Raw genomic sequence first — 12,424 nt, 5'->3', positions numbered from 1 at the left:
ATTTTGGGCCTGAGCGCTGCTAAACTAGAAACCCATTTTATTCCAGTAAATAATGCCTTAAGAGTGTAATCCTAGAGCACATTCAGGCTTAGAAACCACACGTTTGCTTTATGTTTTCTGTCTCTATGTCATGATTACTATGACCCATTTTAAAGCACCTTAAATATTTATTGAAATAATATTTCAAGTGTTAATTACAGTGGTAATGAAAACAGCCAAATGCCACATATCAAGAATGAGTGTTTATCCGTATTGTTAATGTGATATGTTAGATTTCATTAAGCAGTAATGGGGTAGCAAATGAGTCACAAATTACAGTTGCATCTGTTACTAGACCACATTAGTGCCAAAATAACTGCAAATGCAGCCATAGGGTTACGTTCATTAGCCAACCACTTCTCCTGGCCAATCCATCCTTTGTGTTTGTGAACTACGGGGTCCACAGGAAGAAAAATTCACACCTTTTGTAATATAGCAGCGGGGAAGTCAAACGTCTCCCTAATCCAGGCCCAGCTTTCCCATCCAGAATTAAGTTACAGTCTTGCAGTTGGAGCAAGATAGGGAGGGTTTCGGCAGACTCGGAGGGTGCTGCAGACTGCAGCAATCTGGGACCTCATCATTTCTGGTGTGAGACCAATAATGACAGCTGACAGGTTCTATATGCAAGCAAAGGTTTTTCTTGTGTTTCAGTTTCCATCTTCTCTCAAGCGGTTATTAATTTATATCATCATTAACAGTTTGAAGGATGACAATTTGCAGCAGTTAATGAGATCTTTCACTGAACTTATCATTTTTAAATTAACTGGCATTAAGTCACTCTTTCAAACAATGTAAATAATACATAAAACAATTCCGCCCCCCCCCCCAGCCCCCAACTCGAATCCTGAACGAACGCAAACAAACAAATCTCAGAGCAGCCTTGCATGTCCAGAACAAGACAAGGGTGCCTATTTTAGGACTGCCAACTGCCCAATTTGATCAAGACGGTTCTGATTTGGGTACCTTTAAAATGGCCTAATTTCAAGCACTGAATTTCTATTATTAAGTAGCAGTGGACCTGAAATAATATATGAAAGTTCATTTAACTCGCAAGAAATTTGAATAAGCATAGCTCATTTGTTTCCCAAAGAAAAGTCAGCAATGTTGAAGCCAGATACAGACTCTACTTGAATAAAGATTATCTTTGACAGGCACATGCACACGTACAAACACGCACAAACCCTGAAGATAACTGGCAGTAAATGTTTTGCTCAAGGCATCTTAACAGGTGTTTAGTTCATAACAAACCTACTGTTCAAACAAAGCTGGCTTGCTTCAGAAAGCACTGGAAGCTGCTGTAATCACCCTCACTCTTTCATACGTGTCTCTGCTCCAAATTACAAGCCTCGTTTAAAAGGGTGCATTGTACTTTTGGGATGGAAACGAAAAGAAATGAAGACCAGAATTACTATATTTCATGTTTATTAGTGGATAAAAAGGAAACAAAAGATGTGAAATGGTCAGTGCTGAATTAATGGGTGTGTGTGTGCGGGCGTTACAAAATTGTCAGTATTTTATGAAGCATGAGAGTAATGTAAGCTGTTTGTGCTCTTTTACGAACATATCAATAAACTGGCAATTTGTTATACAGCCAAATCCAATGTAGCTGATATTCAGACTAACAACAGACAGATGTTGCTAATTAAGTACACATTAAAAAACTGTTAATACTGATACTCCATTAAAACCATATGATAATGAGACTTAAATCTTTAATCAGAATGATCCACAAACCTCTTCAGCATACACAAAAATTTTGTGGCGTATAGAGTTTGCATTTGGGAAAGGTTTGGACCTCGGGTCCGGAGGTCGTTGCCGAGAGCGGTGTGCCCTAACGTGGTTTGCCTTGTCCTGTCCTTTTCTAGCAGACGTTCCATACGCCAAGCCTTGGGGACGAGGAGTTCGAAATCCCACCCATTACCCCCCCGCCCGAGTCAGACCCTGCACTGGGGATGGCAGATATACTGCTGCCCTTTCAGGGCCTTGGTGACCAGCTGCCTGTACAAGGAAATGAATTTACACCTCAGTTTCCCCCCCAGAGCTTGGATCTTCCCTCTATTACAATATCCCGAAATCTCGTGGAGCAAGACGGTGTCATCCACAGCAATGGATTGCATATGGTAGGTCCGGTTCTTTGTGTGATTCTGTTGCCTAATACTGTCTGTCAAAGCAGAGTAATGTAGATTTGTGTCATCTCTAGTTTTAATTGACCTCTCAGAAGGTCTGTATTATTTCTTGGTGTTGTAGCCTGACTAAGCATTTGCTAATGTTCTGTGTTGTGTGCAGATGTATTCTGTATGAATGATGACACGTGTTGTCAGTGTTACACAGCAAACAATGATCTGCTATTATTCAGTTCCCTAAGGCAGTTGGCAAATGGTGAAGGGTTTGGGATTGGTGGATTCGGGAAGATAAACATGGCTGTTAATGTACGGTGCAATGTTATACGGTCTGTTAACAGATCTCTTGTGAAGAAGCAGACAGGCTTTATAAACAAAGTTTTTTAATTTTGGGAATGGACTTGGAAGCCCATGTCCATTGGCAGCATCTGCGTCCCAAGTGCTGCTGAAGTTCAAAAATGTGTTGCACAGTTGACACTGGCACCAAGAGTTGAAAGACCATTGTGTTGGCTAGGGTGAACGACAGCACTGAGAAGAAATTGCTTGTGTGTATTTCAACTCTTGGACCCACATGTGAAAGCCATCAGGGTATTTTGGAAGTGCAGGGTTGAGAGTAGCTCAGAAAAAGTGCCAGAAACAGTATGCCAGCAGTAAAAAAACCACGTATTTCCCTATATTCTGTATATTCTATGGGCTAAATCTTTATAAGTGGTAATTTATTTATTTATTTATTTTAAATTAAACTCATAATAGAAGCGATAGGGATGTATTACCTTGACAATACTCAGAAATACCAGGCAATAAGAAAACTTTGTTCTGTCCATTGCTGTTGTTGACCATAGAGGCTGGGGCAGGTTGGGCTATTTCTGAGCCCTCTGGAAAGGGGAGGGATGATCAGGATGTGGGGAAGGGCTGAGTGCCGGCGACAGTTAGGCTAATTCCAGTGATCATTCCTGTTAATTAGAACAATCAAAGCCAAGGCCTTACGGAGTCTTCTCCAGAATCCATACAGGCTGTGTGGCTGTGATCTCGGTGGGAGGCTATACAGTGCAGTTTCTGCTTTCATGTTGTGTTTCCCTTTCAGCTTTGGGGGATCTCCCTGCTTGGGTTTCTCAAAGATTTGTGCAGTAATGTTCGTACTCGCAGTGATGAGACACAGCTGTGAGTCAGTTTATCATACTTAGCATTTTAAACTCGGTGGTTACAATTAGAATTAGTTTCTGTATTGCATATTGAAGACAGAGTGAATGTTTAGCTTGAACAGATTTTTTACGCTGACTATTTTTTTCTGATTAGCTGTTTTATATTGGACCTTTTTCTAAACTTGGTGTAGTGAAAATGGAGATTTACTGCAGGACAGTAATAAAGGTCATCGTGTTGTCATGTTATAATTTCATATGAATCTTTTTTTTTTTCTTTTTTATTATTCTGGCAAGTGAAAATTAATTAAAGATTTACAAATCAACATGCAGCAAATATGAATTCTGCAGGCTCCTGGCTTTGCTGCAAATTTTAATATACCTTGGAGGTCACAAAGTGTAGCTAGCACTAATACAGAATTAAGTACAAACTGCTCACTACTGAGGAGGTACAGAATTCAGTAATTCCATAGGTACAAAGCAGACACTGCCTAAAAAGAAGCCTTGGAGGATATGGTACTTCTTTTCGGATCCCATTTTGCATGGGATTTTGTATGCACTGGACACGTTGGGTGAATATTAAAGAAAGATCAGAGTTAAAAAAAAACAAACATAAGAGCCAGGAATGTTGTGCCCCAAAACTAAAGTAATGGAGTGTGTACATATAGGCTGGATCAGTGTTGTGTTACATGTGTGACAATCCCCTCAGTGTTATCAAGCAGTTTGTAACCTAGCCCAGTTTTGTCTTTTAATTTTGCATCCTTTCACCAAATGTGATTCTTTGATGATGCTGCCACCCCAGCAGTGCCAGCCAGAAGAGGCATTCTCTCACCTCTTCTTGCTCTGGATGAGAGGCATTACATCTTTTCCTTTTTTTCTGGACTGTGCAATGTACAAATTAATGGCATCTTTTACACTGACTTTGGTGGTAAGAATTTCTTCCCGTATAGGCCAAAGAGAAGATCTAGAGAAACTCACGACTTCTTATCCCAGTAGTCCAGTGGTATTTTCTAGGGTGATTGCCAGCTCAGAGCTGTGGGCTGGGAACTTGTGTGTAGTTTTGCTGCAGAGAATTGATGAGGAATAGTGTGATTTGATACAGGGGAGCCACACAGGGAGGTTCGTGTGTCACTCTTCCTCACAGCTGCTTGATTTGTTTTATACTGTGAGATGGAGCGGCCCCTGCCATTGTATTTTTACTCAGTAGCCTTGTTCTCTTCCACTCATAAATGCTGGGTAGCTTCAGGAAGTCAAAAAACATTAACAGAGGGTCCTTGCGTAGGTTTCCCCTAACTCACATAGCTCTCTAGTACTCAAATTTTCCAGCAGTTAATCTGTATTTCAAAAATAGAAAATGAAAACATTCTATCATATTTTATGTGAAAAACGTGCACTTTATTAAACTGGTAAATATTTATTAATAATATTAGAATTCATCTTTAAATTAGACGTTTCATGAATTACCTTGCCTTGGAGCTATAAAAACTTTATTGCAGCAATAAAAAAATGTAAAGGAGGCATTTTGACTATGAAATTTCATTTCATGGTCAATTGAATTTACTATATCTGAAAGAACTAAAGATGGGGTTGTAAAATAATTACGATGTTCGTATACACTTACAGAACAATGTTCTTATCCAGCGATACAAGGATAGTCTTATTTAAAGGCTTTATTAATAGTGTATTGCTAATCACTAAAGCTTCTTTAGCTGAATACAAACTTAAATTCTTTTAATATGAACTGCGTTGAGTTTATTGGTTATCTTGTGAAGCATTAGAGAGCTTTACTGTAAGCAATATTTAATTTGGATGAATATAGTCCTACTCTGTTGAAAAGTCCAGTAGAAGAATTTCACCTTGAAGAAATGTCATGAGATTTTAAATCACAAATGTTGAAGAAATGAAATGGGCTTGGACAGAATTATGATTAATACTGTGTGTCTTTGGCTTTTTTCTATGTACTACCTGACATGTTCACCTATAAACTTGAATGCAGAATCGCTGGAGGCATGGTTAAAAATAGGTTATGTCAAGGTTTTCCTATGTCTCCCTTAGGGTATGGAGTTGGCTAGCTACCTCGTAATACTTCTGCAAGGATCTCACATATTTCCCACAGGAAGGCCAAAAAACCCTCCCACCAAACAAAATACCCAAAACCCACAAAAACCCCCAAAAGGAATAATTCTCTTTTTAACACGTTCTTTGTATATTATTATAGTGAAAAAATCATTCACGGTGCAAGAAAGATATTTATTCTCAGCATAAGTGTGGCCTAGCAATTATTAAAAGATCATATTGATGAGTTAACAATTAGTCATACTATTAAGATATACATACTATGGAAAGAGTGACAATTTGCCACTATGCTGATTAACTTCATTATTATTGGCAACAAACACAACACATTCATCTTGCTTAAACACATTTGTCTCCATTCAAAAACAGACAACAGCAGCAAAAAGAGGAGAGAAAATGGAGGCAGTTAGAGTAATTTTAAGATTTTAGTAATATGCAAATGAAATCCTGATGTTCAGAAATGAGTCACTGAAAAATGGAGTGTTGATGTACATTTGACTTCAAAGAACACATGGATTTACATGATGCAAATATTATCCCCATAAATACTTGAATGTAAATAAGTAGAAATCAACAGCGGTATCCTCATTAAAAATCAACCGCCAATATTTTATATTAATGCTCTCTTTTCTGTTGAGCTGCCCATAGAAAAATTATTTTAATCTGCAAACTGTGGCAATTCTATAAAACTACAACTTGTGCTCCTGAGGGTTCCTTTTTTTAACACCTCTCTCTAATCTGCCCAGCCTGCTGAGTAGCATTGACATCAGTAGTACATCAATTTCAGAAAGTGGATTATTTTTACTAGACAGCTATTGTGACATATTGGGTCAGTCATAAATGAAAGATATTCATGCAAGCATGCAATACTTGTAATGAAGTCTCACTCTGACCTTCTGTATGATTGATTCTGTAATTTAGTTTTCTCAGGCAGTGCCTGAAATGAAATGAAATCATGTTGAACAAGTTTTGAATACCCACAGTGCACCAGGAGAAGAAAAATCTGCAGCCCCAGAGGCTTGAGAGAGAGCAGCTGAACGATTTATCTCCATGCTATTATAGCCTTTGCCAGCATTCAACGTTTCTTTTTTTTTTTTTTTTTTTTTTTTTTTTTTTTTTCTTATTTGGCTTAAGTACTTAATTCTGCAGGTAGCTGTAAATGGGAAAATAAAATGCTGTTCAGATTTAAAATGACAGGACAGGAGTATGTGCAGGGGACTGATAAAATATCTTGAATAGAACTGACCTTTCATGTAGCTGAAAGTTACTGGGGGATTCATCCTCATAATTACCATATAGATTATTTTTATTTCTTTCCTGCAATGAAACATTTCAGAGAGCAGTAGTGCTGATTGAATGAAAATTGAACTTGTTAACATTCTTTTCAGCTTAGCCTGTTGTACATAACAGAAGGTTAGCTTTGATGAATTTCAAAATTCTCTTTCTGATATCTAAGAAACAGACAGTAAAATAATTGTCTCTTTTCAGTCTGATTTTTTTCTTTTATTCAAAAAAGTACAGATGTTACAAAAACAGACTGATAATTTTACATATATTGCTCCCTATATTACTTATGCCGCTAGAGGAAATGTGTTTCCTATTTGATGAAGATTTGAGCCTGTTTATATTTTATAATTGTTACAGTGCTGTCACTGCATTCAGGATTCTATGCAGATAAGGCTAATTCATAGTGGAATATGCTCATCTTTAATTACATTACTACTTAGGAGTGGCATTGTGCTCAAAGGCGTGATGGTGACTATTGCTTTTATTTCAAGAAGAGACTTCTGAAATAAATGGCTCGATGTGGCTTTAGAGAGCTGAGTTACAAATTTGAGCTTATTAAGGCTGCATTCAACAGAAATATTAATGTTTCAGAACAGTGGTGCCTTTTACTTAAAGGTCTACATTTTTTTTAGTAATTTAAATTCCCAAATTACTAATTAACTTTAAATGATTAGATTAACAGAAGGTTGCAAGAATGAAAGCTGGAAAAGTTGCTTTAAAATTTGCAAAAGACTGTTAATTCACTACTCACCTGACTGCATCCCTCTAATTTATATGTTTAATTTTCCTTTACAAAGAAACTTATTTGTAAATCTCTCTTTTAATACCCAGTCTGTAATCTCCTATCTAGAGAGAATGCAGTAGGTTTTCAATTAATACAATGTTATAACAACATTGTTTAATGTGTTGCAGATGAAACAGTTATTTCATGGGTCATTAATGTGTTTAACGCCTGGAACGGTCTATTAAAACAAGCCCTTGTTATTGTTATGAACATGTTTATTGTCATCTTTAATACAAAACATACAAGTAATTCTGGAAGGTTATAATTATTCATTTATAGGAGTAGCAACTAGTTGTGCTAGAAAGAGAGATTATTTTCAGAGTTTTCTTATTTCTGATTTTTCTTTGATTACTTCAGCAGATTACTAAATTCAAGGTTTAAATCAACAGTGGCAGTCTGGCCTGTGTTGGACTTTCCCAGCAGGAATGGTGGCTGTTATCACCACTATTTTTAATAATTTGTGGTACCAAGAAAAATTAATCTCAAAATTAAGTCATACCAAACGGAACGATGCTCTGGTGGCTCAGATCCGTGACATTTGGCTCTATACAGAACCTTTCAAGTGGTGGCGGACGCTTTATAAAATTAGACATTTAGGACTCAGTTGGGATTTTGCAGCTGCGGCGCCACTGCCAGCGCAGCCCTGATGCTGGTTCCTGCCCACAGGTCTGTGCTCTCTGCTTTGCTGATTAACTTTTAAGTCTTTACAGTCATCTTTTTTTTTTTTTTATGGGTGAATAGTTAAATATTATTTTACGTCTCATGTCATGGTTGCACATTTTTTAGTTACCTTTCAGAGAGTGTCTGTGCACAGCTCACGGGGCATCGGGGGAAGGTGGGTGATGGGCTGTAAATCCTGGAGGCAACAGACAGCAGTGGCTACTGCGCAGAAGCTCCATGCTACGACTTTAACATGGTGTGAAGATGGTGCTAGCCTGATGATGCACTAAATAATAGGGTTTGAATAGGTTTTCATGTCCTCAGTGACACTGTTATACTTGGTGTGGATAATATAGTCACTTCTCTGAGGGACATGCTCTTCCTTCCTTCCTCATCAATACAGGCATAATGGGCCATCTGTTAATGAGTCATTATGGTTGGAAAAGGAAATGTGTTCTGGTGTTCTCCTCAAAACCAGGCAACTTATAGTAACCACAAGAAAGGACATGTCAGTAGGAAACGAAGTGGCAGCAGTTGCCAAGGACACCTATCTGAATAGCAGGTACTGCTGGTACTAAAAAAAACCATTTAATTAAAAAATTCTGCAAGTAGGTTGTTACCTATCAAGGTACATGAGGGACTCCCGCACAGAAGAAGAGAAACACAGTAACATTGGCAGAACAGTCTGGGGAAAAAAAAAGACTGTGACTATTTTATATTAATAGTGCCTAAATCAAGATCTATCAGCTCCAGAAAACACATTGAGGTGCCATATGAATATGTGGAAAATTATATACCCCACGGGGAACGCTGTCAGCAATTGGAGTAGAAGCTGAATCTCCGATATCCCTCAGAACAGAGCTCAGAAGGAATGCGGACATATATGACTGTGGACACCAGCTCAGCTTAAGCCTGGGCCATGGGTTTAAGCTATTCTGCCTCCTGAGTTTAAACTCTAGAATCGGGTGCTGCTGTCTGAAGCCAGCCAAATGAGGCAGATGCAGCAGCTGGTCTGGAGATGTTGTACCAGCCCAAGGGCTTTGTTGGGTCCAGGCACCCTTGTCCTTGGGTCACTGGAAAATTTCCTTTGAAATTCCTGCCATTCTCTGCTGTGACCACCTATGTGTCCTCATGGATGGCTTACTATTACGCAGCTTCCACTTCAAGTTCTCAAGCTATGAAGAAATGCTCAGTCTCTACAGAGTTTTAAATTATTTTGTGTTGTCACGTAGATGGATAAAAAAAACCCAAACAACTGGCTCTGGTAATACAAAAGATAGCGAGACAGTGAGATCTACTTTTCTGATTTGCTTTAAAAAACAGCAACAAAGAAACCCCAAAGTCCCCCAAACCCAAAGGAAAAATATACACCACCACCCCCCAAACATAGTTACCAACACTTGTAACAATTTTTAAACAAACAAATGCCATGTAACCCCCAAGTCTGTCTGCCCCAATTCCTTGCACAATTTCTGTTACCTTTGATAATGTTTGTTAGTTGTCATGCTTCCTTGCAGCCTCTCCCCACGTTGCTTACTGCATAATCAGGACCTTTGAAGTCTGCCTTTGATTTTGTAGCTGAAACACCTGAAGTTGCAGAGGTTGTAACAAAACTGCTAACAGCATTTATCTGACATTCTGGGACTTCACTTTAACTCTCCAGGGTTTGTTTGCAGTGTGCCATCACTGTTTGCATACAGCAGACCTAAGCTTGTACTGCTAATTTGGAGAGAAGCTCCCCATGCCAACAGACTCATCAGATCAGAGCCGAGATCTGTGATCTGAGTCACACATGTATTGTGATCATGCTGTTGGGTACCTTGTCCAAAAGGAGTGTGATTCAATATGCTTTAAAGTATGGTAGATGTTTGGGGAGAAGAGAGTGGAGAATCTGTTTTTAAATGCCTCTACGAAATGGTGTAAAAATTATACTATAAAGAAGCTGTGAATTAGGTGATGCTAAAGCATCAGTACCAGCTGCTGTGGATGGGTGGAGGGTCATCTGAAGCCCATGGTGCCGGTCATCTGCAGGAGCAGAAGGACTCAAGAGCAACCGAGGCACCCAAGTAGGATTGCCCCTTCCACCCATGCTGGGGACTCTGTGAGGAACCTGCTGGGTCACAGGAAGGTAAATGAGTAAAAACAAAGTTCCCAAAGAGCAAACACTCTGTGCTAGGATTGTGTGGCCTCTTGGGGAAGAATTATAAGTGTTCCAGAGAAAAGTCTTTGTCCCTTGGTTTATTAGTTGTGTGATTTTGGCCTGGCTGTGTACTTTCAGTATTTCTTCACCATGTAGTGAGATTTTGTTAGAGACAGCTGGGCATGAACAAACAGTACCACCAAAGGCCACAGAGCAGCGTTGCGGTGGAGCCTAGGCCTGGCCTGGCAGGTGCCCGTGTTGGTTGGCCACTGTTCCTTGGCACCATCTTGCTTGGAATCACATATCTGAGGTGGTGCTGTGCCTAATCCCCGAATGTGATTCCCTAGAAGAAATGGCTTTAACTGGTGACTCGGTGCTCCCACAGGACCCTTATCGGCCTGGATGAGGCCAGGCTGCCTGCTCTGAGGGAGCCGCGCCAGCGGGGGAGGCTGAGGGACACTGTCCATGCCAGGTGGCACAGCCAGCGTGGTTGTGGGTCAGACCCCAAAGAAAAGCAGGGGACTGTAAATCAGAAAGATTCCAATAAAACATGTTAAACTAACTCAGAGGTTGCAGCTGTATAGGAAAGTTCTGTCACATAGCAGGAGGTTAATTTCTGGAGACATCCGAGATCACCAGAACAGGAGGAGATGGCTGCTCGGTTTTGAGGTCTAAATCAGTGGGCCCTCACGTTTGTTGTTTCTGGTTGAGTTTTTGGTCAGGTTTTTGTTGGGTTTTTTCCCCTCTTCATGTCCCTTCTGTGGCTGCTCTCTATTAGAGCATATAACAGTAAATTCTGATTAATCTTTTTTTCTTTCTGATTAGAAAAGAGTAGTTTCTGATGTAGTGGGATGGGGTAGGGAAGCACACAAACCAAGAAATTGCGTATTCTTCATGTTCCTCAGGCAGCAGAACGTGGGTAAGCCTCCTGTCTCCAACTGATCTTTAAGATCTAGCTGCAGACATATTTTTTTTTTTTTCCTGAACTGACATGTACTGTTTGTTGTAGCCTTTATTTGGGAATTAAATTAGGTAAGGTTTGCTTTTCTACAGAGACGCAAAGCAAAACATGGGAGTTTTCTCATTGCCAGAGAAAAGGAGCTGCTGCTTGTAGTGGATCTTCTGGTAACTGTGGTTTGACAGGTCTATTAGTGATGGCACTATCTGTGAGGGGGAGAGGAAGGACACTTCTTCAGTGGTGGCAGCACCAAGTGCAACTGTTTTGTATTCTGTTAAGTAAGGATTTAATCTCTGACAGAGAAAAGCATCCTGTTGGTTTGATTTGTTTTGATTGGCAGTGAATTCCAATCTTGTAAAAATTTAGATTAATGGATTCTTTTATCTATACTTGTGGAGAAAAAGAGTATTGAGGATTTCTTCTAGAGATATGCTGACTTGCCCAAAAGTAAAGGGAGTAATTTACAGACAGGGACAACTGAGGATTTCACTCTTTGCGTTGCAGTGCATTTATATCCTTTAAAATATTACATCAGCTCATGGTGCATTGACAGTGACGAATTCCTAAGGCAATGGAATATATAATGTTTGAAGTTAACTTCTGAAGCCGGGGCACAGTGAGCATAACCATAAACGTTGGGTTCTGCGTAGTTATTTTTGTTGGCAGCTTTCTCACTTCCCTTAAAGTAGCTGCTGTGGTATGGGGTCAGAGTCCAGCCCTACGTCCTCCTGTAGGCGCTTCCATGGGCTCAGTCCTGACATGGCTACAAAGAGTCTTACTGGAGGTGTTGCCTGTGTAAGTGATTGAAGGCTGTAGACATTGATTTTAATCAAGACTTCAGTATTACTCAGAATGTTCTAAAGGGTAATTTCCCAGTTACATTTTTAAATATCATGTTGAATGTTGCTAGACATGAAAATTGTATCAGGGTAGAAATCCAGGATAAAACTACTGTATGTAAATGATCCTCAAAGTGCAGAGTAAGTGGAAATTAGGGCATCTCTCGATTTAACAGCTGGATACATTTATCTGTCAAAATAAATACTGGCTGTATTATTAGCTGTATTAACTACTGGATGCTTAATGAGTTGATAACAGAAGAACGAACTATCTTTTACTACCTTAATTTTTCCCTTAGTACTCAATGGTATGTTTTCCTTTCGCTGGCTCAGGTACAGTCATTGTTGAAAACACCTTTGATAATACAATATAAATTAAAAC

General features: G+C 39.4%; 1 protein-coding gene across 3 annotated transcripts in view; it reads left to right on the top strand.

Moving 5' to 3' along the window:
* The window catches only part of TOX3 (TOX high mobility group box family member 3), an 82,327-nt gene that overhangs the window by 59,456 nt on the left and 10,447 nt on the right, over positions 1-12,424 (top strand). For 2 of the 3 annotated variants that reach the window (XM_037409260.1, XM_037409259.1), the window contains exon 3: positions 1,905-2,159. In XM_037409260.1, coding sequence (XP_037265157.1) covers positions 1,905-2,159 — 255 coding nt within the window. The remainder of the gene's footprint in view (positions 1-1,904; positions 2,160-12,424) is intronic. The other variant, XM_037409261.1, reaches the window with a different exon arrangement.

This window comes from Falco rusticolus, chromosome 15 (assembly GCF_015220075.1).
Source record: "Falco rusticolus isolate bFalRus1 chromosome 15, bFalRus1.pri, whole genome shotgun sequence".
Lineage (NCBI taxonomy): Eukaryota > Metazoa > Chordata > Aves > Falconiformes > Falconidae > Falco > Falco rusticolus.
This window is presented reverse-complemented; position numbering and strand designations above follow the sequence as displayed.